This window comes from Acartia tonsa, chromosome 10 (assembly GCF_053477335.1).
Source record: "Acartia tonsa isolate MP-2025a chromosome 10, ASM5347733v1, whole genome shotgun sequence".
NCBI lineage: Eukaryota > Metazoa > Arthropoda > Copepoda > Calanoida > Acartiidae > Acartia > Acartia tonsa.
Genome location: NC_137269.1, coordinates 39,126,276 through 39,147,344, shown reverse-complemented (window position 1 = coordinate 39,147,344; position 21,069 = coordinate 39,126,276). Strand labels below are relative to the sequence as shown.

General features: G+C 31.2%; 1 protein-coding gene across 1 annotated transcript; it reads right to left on the bottom strand.

Annotated features, from left to right (window-relative positions):
* Positions 1 to 227: 227 nt before the first annotated feature.
* LOC145330805 (transmembrane protein 17B-like) lies at positions 228 to 20,394 on the bottom strand. The gene is made up of 11 exons (XM_080175470.1): positions 20,346 to 20,394; positions 19,819 to 19,884; positions 18,064 to 18,121; positions 17,677 to 17,741; positions 8,175 to 8,243; positions 7,811 to 7,979; positions 7,172 to 7,220; positions 6,099 to 6,183; positions 5,549 to 5,628; positions 4,486 to 4,541; positions 228 to 289 (listed from the first exon to the last, which is right to left on the bottom strand). Exons 1-11 carry the CDS (start codon positions 20,385 to 20,387, stop codon positions 228 to 230), a joined length of 801 nt encoding a protein of 266 aa, XP_080031596.1. The 5' UTR covers positions 20,388 to 20,394.
* Between the last annotated feature and the right edge of the window lie 675 nt (positions 20,395 to 21,069).

Here is a 21,069-nt window from a genome sequence, read left to right as displayed (position 1 = left end):
GATAGTTAATGAATTAATGGTCTGGTAATATCGTTTATCTATTAGGTGTGCCGCTATTTAGACGGCATTGCTCGGTCGTAAAATATTATAAAGATCCATATTTTATTGCCAGCACTGGCAGTTGCAGCATTAAATGATTTTAAAAATCCAGCTCAGAAGTAGCAGCAGGAAATAACCGTAGGGATTTGGGAAAGATATGCAGCTTATAAAAAGAATAGGCAGCTTTTTTAATTCAACCACCATAAGTCGCCGCCACACCCAGTCTCAACTTCATTGAGTTCAGTCACAGCTGCAAAATACATTTACTTACCAAAATTGTTTGTACACTGTTAGTGTGTACAACCCTATCATGATTTTATAAAAACAATAGACTTTTAGAGTAGCTTTGTTACAAATAACCGAAAATAACCAGTGTACTGTAAATCTAAAATTGCACAAAATAAATATTAAAAAGAAAGTTAAAATGGTTTGCTCTGGAGCAAAGCTGCTTAATGAATTAAGTTTGTCTGTGAAAATATCATAAGGAAAAAAGTACGAAATAGTGAAATGGTGAAATTTAATTTTTTTTGAAATAAAAAGTAGTAGATTTTGTGGACTGCCCGTTGAGATCTCACTTTAACCACCATTTAACAAATTGAGTTCTTCATTTTAGGATATATCCTAATAAATCCTGTATCTTGTAATATATAACATAATATAATATAAATTTTTTTGTATGAAGTTAAAACTCTCGGAATCCTGTCCTCCCATAGAGGCTAGGGGTGAAGCAACTTGTTAAAATTAAAGTATAGTAGTCTCAAATTAACTGTCATAAACTGCACAATCCATTAAATAGTTAGTATAATAGACAGCTTTCCGTATAAATCAAAATGAAAAATAGATTAAAACTGGTATTAATGTTATGATTTTATTTTGATATTCGTAGAAAATTGTCTGTAACACGATGCTATACAAGATTTTTCAGAATGACTGAGAACCGGTTCTAGTCCATTGGAAATTAAGTTTGAAGCGATTCTGGAAACCCCTTTCCTTGTCGTGTTATTAATTACCCTAGCCGCAAAAGATGTTACGCAACTCTATGGTTAAAAAAATTTCATAATTTTTAAAATTTTATAATGTGAAAAATACATAAGATTTGATTGAAAAAGTACACCGAAATATAAAGACCTTGTTGAAAAGGCATATATGTAATGAAATGACATTTGTTAGACAAACTAATATTTAAATTTAAACAGTTCCAAGAACTTTTTAGATTTTTTTTTCAAAAATAGCTAGTCGGTGTTTTTAGTAAGTAGTAGATGTAAGTGATCCATAGAAATTATATATGCAATCGTTTTTTTTGTAAACCTCTTATTTTTGAAGTAATTTATTTTTTTTATAAAACTTAAACGCAACAAAAAAAGAAGAAAATTTTAGATCTTACTATTTTTGTTCATAATGGCAATTTTCTTCTTTCTTTGTTGCGTTTTAGTACCTTAAAACCAACTTTATTAAAAAAAACTCAAATTACTTCAAAAATAAGAGGTCTACAAAAAAACGATTGAATATCTAAATTTTAAATTCAATTTTACATCTACTACTTACTAAAAACACCGACTAGCTATTTTTTTTAATCAAAAAAGTTAGGACACCTTCTTATATAAAATATAAACAGAATGCTTCTTTATAAACATACTTGCATCGCTTATATCATTGTACATTGTCGTTCTAGGAGTCATCAGTGTAAAACAAATATTAGGAGAGATAAATATAGAAAAATTAGTCCCAATATTACCTGAAATGATGAAAATTTAAACCCATTTTTGTTCAAAAAAAGAAGATGGACATCCAGCTGAAACTTAAATTTATATTGTGATGATTTTACTGTGGCTTACACGCGGCTGACGCATGGCTGCCGAGCCCTGCATTCTTTATTCTGTACACTTATATCATCGACAACCTTTTCTGTTATTACCTTATGAAACATTTTGGATGGTTCATTGATTAATGTCTACTATTTGACATTGAACAAAAACTGGTCCTGTGAAATGTTATGAGGGTGTTATATTTACAAAATGGACCAAAAACAGACATACATTTACATGTCTTCTAAATTTTAATACAAATAATCAAAGTTAAGTAAACAATTTATAGGGCCTAATTAAATTAAACACTGTGTAAATAAAATTAATGGGAGGGGGTTTTTAAGAGAATTAATACAGTCAAACATCCTTGTAATTATATTAAGATTATTATCCTAGTTAAAAGCGAAGCTTCTATAAATTGGGTCGATTTGTCCGTCCGTAAAGGATATTTTTCCGTAATTTAGACATAATATTCTAATAACAGTTAGGAAGCGTTGCAACTCTATAATTGATATCAGAAAGCCCCTACGTACATTATTCGAGATGGTTTTCAAATTTTTGGAAAACGGCCTTTTGTGTAATAAAAGTATCCTGTTTATCTGGAGGATCTCTATAATGAAGACGTAGAAAGTCAGCATATGACGTCATGAAAATGAGGGATTATCCATCTCTTTTTTAAAGGTTTTCTTTCCTTTAAAAACCTTTAAGGATTCCTCTCCTCATCCCTCATTTTTTATGACGTCAGAATTTTTTTGAGGGACTTTCTTCGTCTTCTCTATAATTAACTCCTAAGAATAAAAGTATGTCATAATAAAGTATCATGTATTTTTTATAGACCTTTAAATTGATTATCCGCTGATTAAGTTACTGTTCGTTTGTCCTTCCTTCTGGTTTTAGAGCTTCCCTTTTAAGGATGTTATCATCCTTGTTTTTTGTATAATATTTTGGCACGCCATAACTTTTATTCCTTGCTCAGCAGTTCCTTTCAAAATATTTTATAATCCTTTCTCTACTCCAGATTAGCAAATTTTAGCCCCACACACACACATGTGTGGATTAATAAATGATGAGTACCGCAGCCGCACTTAGTTCTAGTGGATAGCGGCAGCTGTGCATTGTTGTGGCTGCGGGTTGTTAATAAATTTTAAATTTTTTTTTAACTTCTTAAGCGTGGTTTGAATGTAATTTAGACAAACGAAATTTGCCTTGAAGAAAAACAATGTCGACTGAGTAAATAATTATTTCCATAATATAGCCAATACTTTTTCGTACAGTAATCTATCAATGCGGCTAGCTGGCTTCTTCGGTTTATATGTCATTATTTTACGACTGATAATTAGGGTTTAGCCGGATATCCGGTATCCGGTATCCGGCCCAACCCTACTGATAATTTCATAGACTGAAAATTACATCTATAAATACATGCCGTAATATACAGCTGTTGATTGTTATAATTCGCAGCTTAAAATGGCTGCGGCCGCCGGGTCATGAATTTAAGGAAAATAATCAATTGTACTCTACTCAGGTAAAATTGTACTTTTTATAATACTTGAAGCTTTTGCTTTACATCGCACCTTAGTTTTTGAGATCTTAGTGGACAAACAAATTACATGCAATTACTATTTTATAAGTTTTATTTTAAGGAAATTTAACTTTATATCAGATGGTTTTTAGGCTATATCATTCACTTCCCCAATTTTCCTATGTTAACTTATTTCTTATTCTTATTTCTTTAATAAGGTTCGCTACTTGAGAATATATTCTTTCTTGCGAAAAATTTAAAGATTTGAGTTTATGATTTATTTTATACACATATATAATATATAATTAAATACACTTACAATATAATTTAAAAATAATTTAAAAACTATAATTTCTAATCCAGTTTTTGAATGTTTTCCATTGAGAAAGCCTGAGATGAACATTTATCTTTATGATTACAAGGACAACTTAGTGCATAGGTATCGCAGATTAACCTTTTTCTGTGTTTTTTAGGTTATGTTATAGTACAGGTTAGTTCCTGCGCAAGAAATTTTTAAAAAATGGAACAATATACCCCTTATAAATAAAAAAAATAAAAAAAGTTGTTAAGATTAAATCTGTAATATTGCAATTAATTTTAACGTTGTATCACCATTACTAAAATAAGAAAAATTTATTTGCCATATATTACTTGTAATATATGTAACAGTTTAAAGTAGTAACAAGAGGAGACAATATCCACCAATCTTAAATTGCTGCAAGGCTGCGCTTCAAATCAGTGTTTCGGAGCCGGAGCCGGGAGCCGTGGAGCCGCCATATTTTGCTGGAGCCGGAGCCGTAGTTTTCGTTAAAAAAACGGTCCAGTTCTGGACTAGATAAATAAAGAGAGTTTTTATAAATTATAATTTGGTAACTCTGTTTTGTCATGTGCAAATGCCCTTTTTAAGTTTTCCAAGTCCATTTTTATCAAATATTGAACTTTTAAAACCTTCAAAAGTCAAAAATAAAAATGTTTTTTATTTTAGGTCGGAGCCGGAGCTGGAGTCAGAGCCGCACCAAAATCAAACGGCTCCGAAACGCTTCTTCAAATGGATTATATCAATCTTGGTTTAAAATACTTTACATATTAGTAAAATATTAATTTTTAAAAGATAAATGCTTTCCTGATTAATATATCCATACACCTTGCTGTCTGTCATGGCTTGAACATGGTATCTAAATAATAGTTATTTCCTGATTAATATATCCATACACCTTGCTGTCTGTCATGGCTTCAACATGGTATCTAAATAATAGTTATTTATCCATATTAATATATCCATACACCTTGCTGTCTGTCATGGCTTCAACATGGTATCTAAATAATAGTTATTTATCCATATTAATATATCCATACACCTTGCTGTCTGTCATGGCTTCAACATGGTATCTAAATAATAGTTATTTATCCATATTAATATATCCATACACCTTGCTGTCTGTCATGGCTTCAACATGGTATCTAAATAATAGTTATTTATCCATATTAATATATCCATACACCTTGCTGTCTGTCATGGCTTCAACATGGTATCTAAATAATAGTTATTTATCCATATTAATATATCCATACACCTTGCTGTCTGTCATGGCTTCAACATGGTATCTAAATAATAGTTATTTATCCATATTAATATATCCATACACCTTGCTGTCTGTCATGGCTTCAACATGGTATCTAAATAATAGTTATTTATCGCATCGTATTATGGACAGCTTTCCGCGGATATTGCAGTTAAAAAGTATAAGATTAAAACAAGTTTTGTTAGCCCCTAGGTGGCCGATAGCCCGGGTGAACAAAACTGGTATAAATTTATGATTTTTATTCTAATCTTCGAGGAAAATTGTTTGTAATACGATTCTGTACATGATTTTTCCTTAAAGCTTAGAACCGTTTCTAAAACAGCGGATATAAATCGGTTTCGAAGCCATACTTGAAAATAAATAAGTTTAAAGATAAAGATTTTAACACACAAAATGTGTTCCATAAAGTTTTGCTTCCTTAACGTTGTTGTCATTAACAATAAAATTTTATCATTTGTCAGAATGTAATTAAATGGATTTTAACTGTGTTTAACATTTAATCACAATTATGCATTTTGTTTACGAAGGTAATTTGATTACATAAAAAGTATGCCTTGACCAACATACAGGCGTAATTAAATGTATTATTATTTTGTTACCTAAAAGCTTGATATCTCGCCATTTTTCTTAGCGCCATAAATCCAACAATCAGTTCAGAAATTATGAATATAAACATTATCTAAAAGAAAAAGGTATTTGAAGGCAAATTGCATAAATCTTTATTTTGTAAAAGTTTTTGGTGCAAATTATCAAAATGATAATGTTCCTAAAATTGAGAAAGACTAAAACTAAATAACTTTTGTGTCACTTTTGAGGGAGATGATTCCCTTTTCTCCCATCTCTTTTGAAAAAAATTTCCCCCCTCTTCCCTTTTTCTTTTCCGAAATATATGACGTCACAGGAATCGCCTTCCTCAAAAGTGACACAAAAGTTATGTAGTTTAGTCTTTCTCCTTAAATTCTATAAAAAGAACAAATAAATAAGATGTAAAAACATTAATAAACAAATAAAAATTTAAAAATTATCCCAAAACTTCTTTAAAAATTCATTTTAAAATAAATTTAAGTAATTATAGTTTATTTATTGCACTGTACGTAGTGAAAAACAGTCCCTAACTATACAAAAGCTATACTAAAAAATGTGACTTACAATATTTGCTGCAATTTCTATTGGAGCCAGGATTAGATCTCTGTTGAAAAGCAGAAATGATACAAGTGGCAGCTGGAGCAAAATACTAAAAAGTTTAGCATTGCAGCAGATAAGATTTCTTCAACGGCAGACCGATTTGTCGACACATGTTAGGGATTCATCAAAGAAAGACGAAGCTTTTTTGAAGTTAGGGTCTGTCCGTCCGTACGTCAGGAACGGATAACTGATATCGTTAATTTAGTCAATTTAGACATGTTAATCCATTTCCAACTTGGATTGATGATTCCTGTAACCGATTAGTACGATTTAAAAAGCGTTAGGACAAAGGCCCATTTGAAATGTATATTTTTTAACCCTTTTTACTACCATTCTTATTTAATATAATTAGCTTATTCATCTAATTTTTGGAATAATGATTCCTTAGACAAAAAGGCACAATCTCATAGGTCCTAAAAATGTAAGTATGTCCTTAAACAATTTGAATTTGAACATTTATAAATTCATATTCTACTTATCAACTTTAAACACTCTACAGGGGTTAATATTTTTTTGTCATACCTTCTGAAGTTTAAGTTTTTCTTTTATGGATGTTGTCATCCTTGTTAAGAATGCATGGTAAAGTAAAGATTTGGTTAGCCCCGAGCTAACAATACTAGTATTAATTTATAATTTTTATTTTAGTTTTCGTAGAAAATTGTCTGTAATGCATGCTATACATGATTTTTCAGTATGGCTGAGAACCGGTCTTAATCCAGCGGATATTAATCGATTTCGAAGCCAAACTGGAACAAATATTTTAGGTGCTTACTTATAGGGTTGGCAGACATTAAAAGTTTGTTATAAATTTTGTTTTAAGATGTAAATTACTTTTTAAGAAAAGTTGTAAGTAATGTTGTTAATTTTAAACAACAAAAAAAAACAAATACTGTTTCTTTTAAAAGGCTCAAAAAACATTCAAGGGACCTATAGGGAGCTTCTATATAAGTTGGTTCTTTTGGCGAACAGACAAACACACATCTTGCCTCTTCATAAAAAGGATTGTCAAATATGCTGATATTTTTTGCGGTTTTTACCTTAATAGCCAGAACCCTGCAAGTTCAGGAACTCTTTCTTTCAAATTTCCTAAAAAGTTTAACCTAAATATTTTTAATATATTTTTCCAGTAAAGCCTCGAAACCGATTAAGATATTAGAACAGATTATAGCATTACATTGTATTAAAGACTTTTTCCTCGAATTTAAAAAAAATCATAAAAGCAATACAAATTTTAAGATAGTAACTATTCTTAACTTTAATAATAATATTTATAATATTTCATAAGGATGACATGAAAAAGTAACTTCCTTTTCTACTGAAATGTGTACAGGTACTCTTTCTAACTGATTATGTGGTCTGATTGTTCCTTCATAGTGTTACTATCAGGCAAATTAAGAAAATGTTCATCTATATTTTCTATTAGGTATGTCTTAAACGTCTTACAGTCACCAACCCTTTAATTACATGTTCTTTGTCTGTAAGTTCTAATTTTAAAATAAATATGAGGCTAACGCATTCCCCATACTCTATCTATTAATGTCTAGCACCCAATCTTTCAGCATAGGGAAACAATTTATTGTTTTTAAATATGACTCGGTGAGATTCGAACCTGAATCCTTGCAGGAAACTAGCGGAATCGCTACGCGTTATGCCACAGTCGCAGCGGGTTTACTGACCTAGATAACCCAGGTACAACCTGACCAGCTCGATGACCAGGAATGCGACCAGGATGGTAACCAGGACAAACTGATACAGGTAGTTGAGCAGCGAGTACTTGACTGAGGTCACCATCAACAGGATGGAGAAGTGGAAGGGAAAGTAGAATACGTTTAGGAATAATAATACCTACAATTTTTATAAAATGATTTGTCAAGTTTAATTTTAATTAAAAAAAATATATGGCAGTTTCCCCTAAGGTGCCATAAAGAATAAAAACACACCCCTAAATATTTTAATTATAATAATTTTAAAAACAATTTGGGGGTTGGGGTGGTTTTTTGTTCTCGTTTGTTACTTTGATGAAGACCCAAAAATGCTAACCTGTAGAGGTAAGTTTGAAGTTACTTCGTTTCCAAATTTTGTTGAGGTCTCATATTTTTCTCCACCAGACTAAAACAAAAAAGATGACAATATCCACAAAAGTTAAGCTCTAAAATCTGAAGGAAGGGCAAACGAACAATAACTTTTGTAGAGTTTTATAACTAATAATAAGCAGAACTTTAATTTGTAAGTCTAAACAAATTGTACACATTTGTTCCAAAAGAGCGTAAATACAGGATACTGCATTGGAACGTACTTTCATACAATTACAGAGGTACATACAGGGTGTTTCAATAGAAACGTTTTTTTTTAAAAATCTTAATTATGCATAGAAAGTAAAAACATTATATAAAATGCTTTATATATTTGGAAAACCTATTCTGGGACATTTATGTTTCAAAAATTAGAAATTATTTTTTCAACAAACTATGCCTTAAAAACCGGTTTTTCCAAAGACCTTATTTTTGAAGATTTACAGAATTAAAGATTGTGGAAAAAATGTTCACATTTTTAAAATTCAAATTGCGTGGCTTGTATTAATAGTAGAAAAACGTTATGTATATCGTTGGAATTGTCATAAACTCTATTTTTTGGAAATATAAGTGCCATTTTTGTGCTATTTGTAGTTTAGGAGCTACGTGATAAAATGTTCCAACTTACTTAAAACTTTTCAACCTTTCTCACAATTTTCAACGTAGCTCCTAAACTACAAATAGCACAAAAATGGCACTCATATTTCCAAAAAATAGAGTTTATGAAAATTCTAACGATATGCATGGCGTTTTTCTACTATTAATACAAGCTTCGCAATTTGAATTTTAAAAATGTGAACATTTTTTCCACAACCTGAAATCCCTAAATCTTCAAAAATAAGGCCCTTGGAAAAACCGGTTTTTAAGGCATGATTTATTGAAAAAATCATTTTCAAATATTTGAAACATAAATGTCCCAAAATAGGTTTTCCAAATATATAAAGCATTTTATATAATTGTTATATTTTCTATGCATAATTAAGATTTGAAAAAAACGTTTCTATTGAAACACCCTGTATAATATTGTACCTTGTTGTCCTTCTGAGAAGCTACATTGTAAAGGAAAACCAATTAGGTTCAGCGGTTAGCGAGATCCTTCGGTTAAAACAGAAATACAGACTCAAAGACATCCTGTTACTTAACGAAGAAAGGAGGAGACAACGGAAAGAAAAATAGGGAAAAGAAAGACATAGAAGGAAAACGGTTACAAAAGCGTTACAGACGGATAGAAAGACAAAGAGACATAGTAAATCTTAGAGAAGCTTTGCCTCTTAATAAGTAGTCTACATGTTATTAATTCTTTTATAAAAATACTACTAGTATGGATAGGGAAGTTATAATTTTATTTTCTGGTTTTTAAATTTGGATCAATTTGTACTATTTTGAAGTGTAGATAATCTAAGTTTTAGTTTGTCAGTACATATAAAATAAAGTCTTAAAGTAAAATGTTGTCAAATTTATATAAACAAAATGGCGACACAAAATTATAATGAATTATATCGACTATATGGTAATTATTTAAGTTTAAATCTGGACATACATGGTCAAAATCTATCTTGTTAAAAAAATTACCGCTTTAAAATAATTGGCACAAGAATTGTTACCATGAAATAAAACCCTGGGAGGCAGGGATGGTATAATAGCCGGTAAATTTATCTAATTTTTTCTCACTTAATATAATTTGCTAGCTATCAATCAAACATAAAATTGTCCACATAATACGAATTAGTAAAAGATTGGTAATGTCCGATCAAATATGAAATGTAAAACAATTTTGGAAATATTTTTGTCAAAGAAGTTGTTTTCCAATTAGCTTCGAAACCGATTAATTGTTAATCTGGGCTTTCGGCCCTTTGGGTCTAACAAAACTGGTTTCAGTCTTACATCTTTATAATATCAAAAGAAAGCTGTCTATAATATGATGCGATAAATAACAATTAAGTTTGTAATTTTGCTACAGAAATTTGTCTTTCATATAATAATTGGTGCTTGCTTACATGTGAAGACCGGAGCACCGAACCCCCCCCCCCCCCGCTTATTTTTGATTTTTGTCAAAACTAAGCGGGGGGGGGGGGGTTTCGGTGCTCCAGTCTACCACATGTAAGCAAGTACCTAATAATTCGTAATACTTAAACCCATTAGGGTGGTTTTTAAAGAGTTAAGTTGCTTGCTTATAGAGTAACTGTAACAACAACGACTAAAAAGTAGTTTTAAAGCTGCGTACAATGTACAGTTAAAAGTTTATATAAGAAAAAGGTCAACGCTCAAGTTTTTGTGATATTGATAAGTGTATGTATGTCATTTATCCAGGGCTGAACGGATAAATTTTTTTAGTAAAAAAAATACATTTTTTCGTTGAAGAAATGATAAAGTGCAATATTGCCAATTTTAAGTAAAAAATAAATCTTGTAGAAAACATGTCAAGAATTTTTTTAGTTTTTATTATGTTTAATTTAATATGTAGTACAATTTGGAGTCATTAGAAAAAGGTCAACGCTCAAGTTTTTTTGTGAAATTGATAAGTGTATGTATGTCATTTATCCAGGGCTGAACGGATAAGTTTTTTTAGTAAAAAAAATACATTTTTTCGTTGAAGATAAGATAAAGGGCAATATTGCCAATTTTAAGTAAAAAATAATTCTTGTAAAAAACATGTAAATTTTTTTCTCGTATTCATTCGAATCCGGTGGATAGGAACCGGTTCTCATCCATACGAAAAAACTATGTCTAGCATCGTATTATATCCAGTTTTCTATAAATATATAGAAATGTACAATCATAAGATTAAAACCAGTTTTTTTAGCCGGTGCCTTCGGCACCACGGGGCTAAAAAACTAGTTTTAATCTTATAATTGTACATTCTATATCCGCGGAAAGCCGTTTATAATACGATACGAGAAATAACTATTAAAATTTTTATTATTTTTAATTAAATATGTACAATTTGGAGTCATTAAAAAAAGGTCAACGCTCAAGTTGTTTTGTGAATTTGATAAATATATATATGTCTTTTATTTATGGATGAGTTTATTAGTAGAATATTACATTGCAATTTATCCAGGGATGCACTGAAGTTTTTCGCAAATTTTCTAATTTCATGCTTATGGGTAAATTTAGTTTAAATGTATCAATTTTAAGTAAAAATTTGGGCGAGAGATTGTAATCTTAATGTAATATTATTTTCATGAAAAAAAAAATACCAGCGGCTTCCCAGGGGGGGGGTGTGTGTGTGTGTGTGTGTGTGTAACTCTCAACTTTAAATTTTTAGTTTTAAAAAGAAAAACTTATTAACAAATATCTTATGGGAGTATTTTTTCCAGGAAAATTTCTCTTGGTACCCTTCCCAAAATTAGTTATAATCAGACAGATACAAAGACATTTTGTTACTATTAAATTGATAATTGGCTTTTCCCCATAATTCCTGCAAAAAAAGTTGGTTTAATTGACCTGTTGCTATACTCAAAAAAGCTGTTGCCCTGTCCATCCACAAGGAAAGGGAAAAGAAAATATTTTTGTTTTCAGTGTGATTTCGAAACTGATTAATATTCGCTTCTAAATCATACTGAAAAATAATGTATAGCATCGTATTACAAACAATTTCCCGCTAACATTAAAATAAAATCATAAAATTAAAACAAATTTGGTTTTAATCATATATTGTTTATGATATCCAACGAAATCTGTCTATAATACGATGAAATATATACCTACTTAAGTCTTTAAAATACAAATTAATGGCTTCACTCAAAGCTATTTGTTGACGAGGAACCCCCCCCCCCCCCCACATAAAATATGAACCCTGTGGGGCTATTCTAACCTTTATTAAAACTAAGAAAATAATTTCACATTCACAAACACTTAATGTAATTGATGGCAATTTATGTTTTGAGTCAATTTCATTACAATGTGATTTTGACTTGAAGGTTAAAATTGTCCATCAAATATAATAATTTTCAAAGCTATCTTTTTCTCTTATTACTTTACTTATACGTTAATGCCTGATATAATTGGTCTTTTAGAAAATAGTACGTTTCAATTCTAGTAGTAAAACAAGGAAAAGTCAAACCCCAAAACATAGCTCAAACGAAAGAAAAATAAAACTATTTGAAAGGTGTAAAAAACGACATGCAAAAAAACCTAATTTATTTGACTTAAGCTTTAAGCATTTAACCCTCTACAGAGGCGTGCTAAAAAACGGGGGGTGGGGGATGTAGGTGGGTCTATCTAACCCCTGGCAAAATTAAGAGGGATGGATACATCCCCCTACATCTCCTTGACAATGGTTAACACCCCACTGATAAACCCCCCTAATACAGCCAAGTCAGGAGGGGGTGTCAGCATAGAAAAATCACACCACCTTTAAACTTGAAGGGGATGTTGAAAATAATTTGTGCGCTTCGCGCGTCAATTCACCAATTCATGGAGTTTTTTTTACTTTTAAGTGGGTGGGTAGACAGCAAGGGAGGTGTATCCACCACCCTGACACTAATAATATAACCCTCTTGTTGTCTGTAATACAAACTAATACCTCCCCCCCCCCCCCAGGAGTCAGGAAAGGTGTCAAAATTTTGGGTTAAAATCCTCTGCATGCCGTTGCCTCTATAAATCTATAGTTGGATTATTTATGAAAAATACATAAAAAGCTTTCTTAAATTATAATTGAACATAGCAAAAATTATTTCTTAGATTATTTTGCTGCGCTACTTAAAGATACAATTTCCTTGTTTTGCTATTAGATTTTAAAGGTTTGTACTGTCATTAACTAAATTTAAATAATTTGAAAGCCATGTCTCTTAGTTTTAAATGTAACTGTTGTTGCTGGGGATTGTGACAAACTTTCATTCAAATCTACAATGATCATCACATTTTTTGCCACATAAAATGTTAGAATTGTCATAACTTTTGAATACTTTTAAGATTCTGGTAGAATGAACATTGAAAAGACAATGAACGATAAATTTATTTACAGCCACAATTATAATTAGCCATATTAACTCTTTTGTATATTACAATTATTGGTGGAAAAGTTTGGGTAAAGCTCCAACAAGGTTTAGTAGAAGTCCCTTAAGTTAATAAGCCAACGAATGAAAAAACTTCTTTTTGAAACTTTAGGGGTTAGTATGATTTACAGTCCAATGGCCCATCACAATGTATAGATAAATAGTAGAACACTATCATCATTTATATTCTATTCTACTGATAGATTTTACTTTTTAAGGGAGCGTTATATCTTATAGCCAATAGTGTTTAAATTTCTTTCTGAACCTCATCATAAAACTTTTCACAAAAAATATAAATAGGACATTTTATGATTGGCCCTGGACTTTGTTCACTTGGGGCCAACAAAACAGGATTTAATATCATATTTTTTTTAAAATTTTCATATACACCGAAAACTGTCTACATTACGAGGTGGAAAATATATATTTAATAGGGGGCAATTGTCCAAAATTATCTACCAAAAGAAATATTTTACTTTAATATTGATTTCAGAAGCCCCTACTACTTTATACGGACTTGTTTCTTTAGAAGACGCATTATTTCTGTCTATGGAGTGGTAAAACGGGCCGTGAAATAAAAGCTACCCCTAAACAGTTTATTCTCCGTTTCTATGCAAAAGTTGGTCTTGATTATTGACTGGTGGATTATTAAGGTCAAGTTTAGGTGATGATGGCTATCTAGTAGCCTAATAATATACGCAAGCTCAAAAAAGAAAAGGTAATAATAATCCAGTGATCTAAAGAACTAAAGAAAATGTACGATAAATCGATGTATATCCCTAATGATGATACACAAAACTACTTCTTTTGTCGAATAAAATTATTGGTTGAAACGTTTAGACATTCAACTTAATGAACCAAACAATCAAAATCCAATAAAAGCCCCCAACGTTGTAAAGTCAACTAATAAAAAAACGGCATTATAAAACTTTGAGGACTAGTATCATAAATTGCCCATTGTCCTCAAATTAATTATGCTTTGAAAAGTTATATTAATATTTGATTTTATAATAATTTTGTTTTGTAGATTTTATTAAATAAACTACACATGTGTACAGAATATATACTGTACGAAACCGAACCTAGTAAAAGTGTCTGACTCTGATTATGACGTAAAAAAATTTGCCAATGAGAGGCCATTATTCACTGTAATTGACCAATGGTAAAATTTATAGTGGCCTCTCATAGGATAATTTTTTTTACGTCGCAATCAGAGTCAGACACTTTTACTAGGTTCTACGAAATCAAACTCTTTTTATCCCTAGCTTTATTTAGGGATTCTAAAAAGGATAATTATGCCTGTTAGGATCTTTTAGAGCAAAATGATAAATGTTGGAAATGAATGATTTAACTTGTATTGAATTCAAACTTAGAAAAACAAGAATGAGAACACTCATTAATACATAGCTCTAAAATCAGACACTAGGTTTTTATGAACATTATCAGCGTCTCAGCGAATATAAATCAATAAACTTTTATACAGAAATCAGCCTTCTGAAAATTAAAGTTTGAAATCGAAAGAGCAATTCTAACATGCCCAAATTTATAATAGGATATATTTATTACGTAAAAATGTAGGGAACGAAAATAATCATTTTAAGCCATTCAAATAGAAAAAGAAGAATTTAATGACTAAATTAGCTTGAAACACAATTATTTTGAAATAATCAACTTGTAATTCCAGCCACACAGGTTTACACCTCCAAACTTCACCCCAGTGGCCAGCCCCTGCCGGGAACTAGAACCCATGCGGCATTGCGGATTAGGAATCAAATACCAGCTTGGAGTTAAACAAATCACAAACTTACTCAAGCCAACCTAACCTTAACTAACCATTTAATATTTTTAAAAGCGAAGCTTTTCTATAATTAGGGTCGGTCCGTCCGTACGTCCGTCCGTACGTCCGTCCGTACGTCCGTCCGTACGTCCGTCCGTCCGTACGTCCGTCCGTCCGTCCGTCCGTAACGGATAGCTTTTTCCGTTAATTTAGGCATGTTAGAATTGTCCTATCGATTTCAAATTTTGCATGGTGATTCCTGTAGTAGTTAGGTACGATTTAGAAAGCGTAGCAACTCTATAATCATTACCAAAATGTCCGTACGTCCATTTTAAACATGTTGATTTTTTTACTTTTTTAACAACAAATTTTTATGTGATCAAATCATCGGATTGATCTGATTTTTTGTATATTGATTCCGGGGACAACAAAGTATAATGTAATAAGCGAAGCAACTCTATAATCAAGCCCTTAAAATGTAAGTATGTCCATAAAAATTATCCTGTATCAAGCAGTTTTACATCAAATTTACTTACAATTTTGCTTTGACTCTTATAAATTTATATTACGATAATTAAGTTCTAACACTATACAAGTGTTAATGTCCGTTTGTCCTACCGTTTCAGTGCTTCGCTTTTATGGATGTTGTCATCCTTGTTTTTCATCAAATTCTATGGTTTTTGAAAAACATTATATGAAAAGTTCAATCTTTTTAAGCAAGAGACTAATAAATAATAAATTATATTTAATTTTTGCAAAATAAAACCAAAATTCCATGTGATATTGCGACTAAAAATAAATGTGTTATTTGAAGTAAAAAAGATAAGAAGGAAGTAACTAGATTTTCAAATACTTCAAGGTATACTTGTCTTTTTATTTTTAAAAGCAATGCCTTCATGTGAACGTCTGTAAGTTCGCTATGAGAGGCTTTCTAGAATTGTCCTTTCCATTTTATCAGACTAATCAATGAATCCGTTGTTAAGCACAATCTAGAAAACATTTTTATGTGGAGGGGGTATTACACCATCTCCCTCTCCGAAAAATCTTTGAAGCCATGTTCAAAGCCTTTGGTTTTTAATTATCAGGTTATCTCTTAAGTTATTTTACACAAAAAATATATTTTAGGGTGGTTATCACTTCCCTCAATGTAATTATTTCTTTTTTTTTTTTTTTTGGGGGGGGGGGTAGATGTAACTTATTCCTACAAAAATAAAAAGCATGTACATCATTATATTTATTCTTTCAACAAAGGCCTAACCCTGCGGAGACCCACAAAACAATCCTAACCTAAAGAAGGAAATCAAAAAAAAGTTCAGCAACAAGTAGGATGAACATGATGATGATTTTTGCAAATTTTACCCTTTTAAAAAACAAAACAAGCGAAAACAAAGGAGCTTCCTAAAATTGTTAATATATGTACTGTTGTCATTATACATATATTTTTTCAATTTCAATGTGTTCTCATATTGAAATTAGATCTTCATGTGTGTTTGCAAATGTGACTACAATTTTTCTGGATAGGTTTATGGGCAAAAACTACTTTTTTTGGTATTGTTAACAAATTCTGTCTGTTCAAGTTGTTTTGAATTGCATCTAGAGGCATCTTGGGTCGACCAGCTTCTTTCCATTTAGTTAGAAAAAGTAAGAATAAAATATTTTGGGGTGAAGGTATTTTTACATTGGTGATTTATATTGGAAATATTGAGATAACATCCATAAAAGTAGTTATAACATTTCCAATTTACATAAATCTTTACTGTAAAGGAGAACCAAATCGGTTAAGTGGTTAGTTGGATCTTTTGGTGAAGACAGACACACATCTTGTTTCTTTTATATCAAGGATTACTACAATCATTTAAGTTCTTAGCCGCCCAAAGTTGAATAATTAAACGTACATAATAAGACCAATCCCTGCTTTTTCAATATCAACTTCTTTGATATACAGTAGTTGTTAATATACAGCAGTTGCTCGACCCCTAGCCTCAACGAAAGGGCGGAGAAGATTAGGAAAACATTATAAAACCTCCAAGAAGCTTCTCTAAAAAACTTCCCTCAACATAATCAATCCAAAAATTTCCGAGATCTTTAGCCTATTACTTTATATTCTACTAGCGGCTACGCCCCTATAGGTTTCTAGGAACACTTTTGAAAGGGAGATTGAGGGAATTCGACCCTCTACTTTCAATTGTATTTTTAAATGTTGGATGGTTGATGTATCCTACCCCAAAAAAGTTTTTTAAAAGCATTCACTGGACTTATAAAAAAATTCACTGAAAAGGCAGTGCCATATCGGTTTAGCGGTAAGCGAGATCCTTCGCTTCAGACAAAAAAATCTTTACTAATTTATATTATACTAGTGGCTTCGCCCCAAGAGGTAATGAGAATCCCCCTCCCAAATTTAAAAAGAGAAAGTATTTTTTTTTTGGGGGGGGGGGGTATTTTTTTTTTAGAAAATAAGAAAATCGCTCAATAGCGGGTTATTTTTTTAGAAAATAAGAAAATAGCTTAAAACCATCACAGGACCAGCAGAGTTGAGTCCAATCAGTTCAGTGGTTGCTGAGATCTTAAGCTTCAGACAGACAGACATCGGTCTACTTTGTATTATAGATGAATGATCGATTACTATAAATATAAATTACCTGGGATGAAGTAAAATTAGCATATATTGTACTGATACCTGGCAGATATATTACCTGGGTTGAAGTGAAATTAGCGTAGGTTGTACTGATTCCAGGCAGCACAGTCTCTGACACATTTACTTAAAGTATATATATTATTAAAATCAGTTTTTGACAGGAGAGTTTGAACCTTGAAGGATCTAAAAAAAGGGGAGGCATCACCTATTATGATAGTGTGCATCTTACGTCCTTAGTTTCAAAATAAATTGCATATAAATGTACTTGTTAGCATTTTCCTTATCATTTTCAAACCTTGCATAAAGATTTAAAATTTTGAAGAGTAGCAAGTCTGTAACAAAAGAAGAGTTGTTTATCCATTTCATTTTGTTTAACATTCTTGTTTTGACGTTTTGAAAACCCTTTAACATTTTATTGGGCTGTGCCTATAGCAAATAATCATACCTAGTGTCTCCATAGCTCTATCAGATACTTTTCTTTTGGTTTCTGATAGATTTCCTTCCTATAATAAATAAAGAGATGTATTTAAATTTTTTATCTTTAACACGGCAACTCTATAAACTAATTATGTTTGTCTGTCCAATTGTTAATCAATTTATTTTAGTCTTTAGATAATTCAAGTCATTTTTTGTTTGTCTTTTAATGGATGTTTTCAAACTTGTGTGGTATCCGCCTAGAATAAATGGCAGACACCAGAGTTCAAAATGACTACGGCAGTGTGAACAGACGTGGACACCTATACTATAGAGAAGCTACGCTTCTCTAGCAATCACTAAATAATAAACAGACCCCTTCCCCAGGACTCGGGGGAGGGCCTTTGGCCCTTCCCCCAACCCCGGTCAGGGTTGCCATAGGCATGGCTCACGGTTGCCGAATACCACACTTGTTCTTTGAATCTATGAACAATTGTATTGCAAAATAATGAAATATCAACATAATATATCAAGATATTACAGTGATACAGTGTTACATAAGTAGTAAGTGGAATTATTTCATAGTCATACTTAATTATAAAATAAGTCTGGTCAATAGATACTTATTTTAGTAGCGAAGCATCACTTTAAAAATTACATGCTGTTTGTCAATTCATTAACATGCAATATGAACGTATTTAAAATCTATATATCTTATCTCATCTTCTCTCTTTCTTTCTATCTATCTATCTAACTATCTATCTATCTATCTATCTATCTATCTATCTATCTATCTATCTATCTATCTATCTATCTATCTATCTATCTATCTATCTATCTATCTATCTATCTATCTATCTATCTATCTATCTATCTATCTATCTATCTATCTATCTATCTATCTATCTATCTATCTATCTATCTATCTATCTATCTATCTATCTATCTATCTATCTATCTATCTATCTATCTATCTATCTATCTATCTATCTATCTATCTATCTAGTTTGATATAGTTTTAGGGTATTTTTTGCCGTTTCATATCCCTTTGAGTATAGAGCCCCTAACTGCTAGAGGCGCAGAACAAACGGCTGATCTTCTTTGTGAAGATTTTCTATACCAAATGTAATCAACTTTGACTGTGGTTCTGTCAGTCATGATTCAAAATATAAAATTATTTATTTTAACTAATACTCTGTTTTCCCATCCATGATTTTTCGTGCTTCGCTACTTATGGATGTTGTCATCCTTGCTATTTATTCATTTTGATATGATACCATTTTGAAATTAAAATAATTGAAACAAGGATTGTTTGTATTTGATATGAGGAGATTAAATTTTTAAGTGTTTATATTTAGTAATAAGGGCAAGGCTACTCTATAACTAGGGTTGGTAAGTCTAAGACTAAATCCTCATTGATAACTGCCTTATTTCAAAACAACAATTGCCAGAGTCTAGATGAAAACAATGTTGACAAAATATCTTATACAGGAAATAAGCTACAATTTATTCAGTTTATATTATAAAGTAGTATGGTTTTTTTATTTAAGCAAAGAATTTTGGAAATGGCTGGTCCGATTTAGTTATGCTTTTTAGAAAGGTCTCATATTGTATGTTCTAGAGGCTCAGCCGCTAGAGTTATAAAAAGAGTAAGATTCTTGTTACTAAATCAGCTTTTATTACTTTATAGAGTGGACTAATCTTCTGCAACCCCCCATCCCCCTTCAAATACAGAGCCCCTAAAGGCTATATAGCTGGTCTCTAGTAAACTAAATCTTATTAATACCTGGTTTTCATCTAATCCTCTAAAGGTTTGCATGGGTATACTTTCTTTCTTTTCTACCTTTTCTGCTAGTAGCATTTAATGTCACTTTTTTATGCGACAAAGCCTTTCTGTAGATATTTTTTAGATAGTCTGACGTTTTCTAAGAAAGAACTACGAGGTCGCCTAATTTGTTAAAGATTAATTATGAGTTTAATTAATCAGAGTCTTTAAATGATAAGATATAGGACGATGAATTTACTTTACATTGCACATAACATGGCTGGTAATTAAATTATCCTTACTGTAGATCAAAACTATTGGTTGAGCGGTTTGAACACTGCTCTAGTTTAAAACAATCAAGCAATATTTTAAAGTACCCGAAGTTTTCAATGTTTGAGCCAATCATTTTAAGGATGATTTTTCTAAAACTTTGGGTACTATTAAAGAATCTTAATTGGGAACTTAATAAGGCAATTTTTAATTGAAGAACCATAACAGCCAGACAAACATCCTTTTATTTGTGCTTTTAAAATGACATAAATTCCTGCAGTTAAATTTCGTTGTATATTTGATTGTAAGATATCAGCCATTTTAAGTCTGTCTGAAACAAGCATAATAAGGTAGCGTAGCAAGCGTGCTTTTCAATTATATATATTTTGAGAAAACAGTATACTGATTTTTCTTCAGCCCTTAATGCTATTATTTGTTTTAATTAGATTAGTATGCAAATAAAGGAAATTATGTCCATTTGTAGGGCTGTTTTAATTAAAAAATTCAAATATTTCAATGGAAATAAGACAATAAACATTAAACATGCGCCATAAGAGAGAGAGAGAGAGAGTGAGAGAGAGAGAGAGAGAGAGAGAGGGAGAGGGAGAGAGAGAGAGAGAGAGAGAGAGAGAGAGAGAGAGAGAGAGAGAGAGAGAGAGAGAGAGAGAGAGAGAGAGAGAAAGAGAGAGGGAGAGAGAGAGAGAAAGAAGAAATAGAAAGAGAGAAAAAGGAGGAAAGAGAGAGAGAGAAAAAGAACAAAAGATAAAAAGAGAGAGATAAGAGTTGAATAGTTAAAAAGAAAGGTTATGATACGCGCTCTATCGACTACAAGACAAAAAATAAAAAGATGTCGTGAATGACTTATTTTCGACACAAAGCTTTTATATGACTTTATTACTACTTACTTATGTTAATATAGTGTAGAGTAGCAGCTTCACTGCAAAGTTATTGCATTATATTTGTGTTATATAAGTTTACTTTTTATGTATGCGTTCTCTTTGA

What these genes read in the sequence shown, in the direction of transcription:
- LOC145330805 (XM_080175470.1), bottom strand. Translation starts at nt 20,387, where the DNA reads ATGGCTGATATCTTACAATCAAATATACAACGAAATTTAACT. An exon ending in GAGGATTAGATGAAAACCAG is followed by an intron (nt 18,122 to 19,818) that starts GTATTAATAAGA and finishes TATTTATTATAG; the next exon opens with GAAGGAAATCTATCAGAAAC. An exon ending in GTTGTACCTGGGTTATCTAG is followed by an intron (nt 7,221 to 7,810) that starts GTCAGTAAACCC and finishes TAAACTTTTTAG; the next exon opens with GAAATTTGAAAGAAAGAGTT.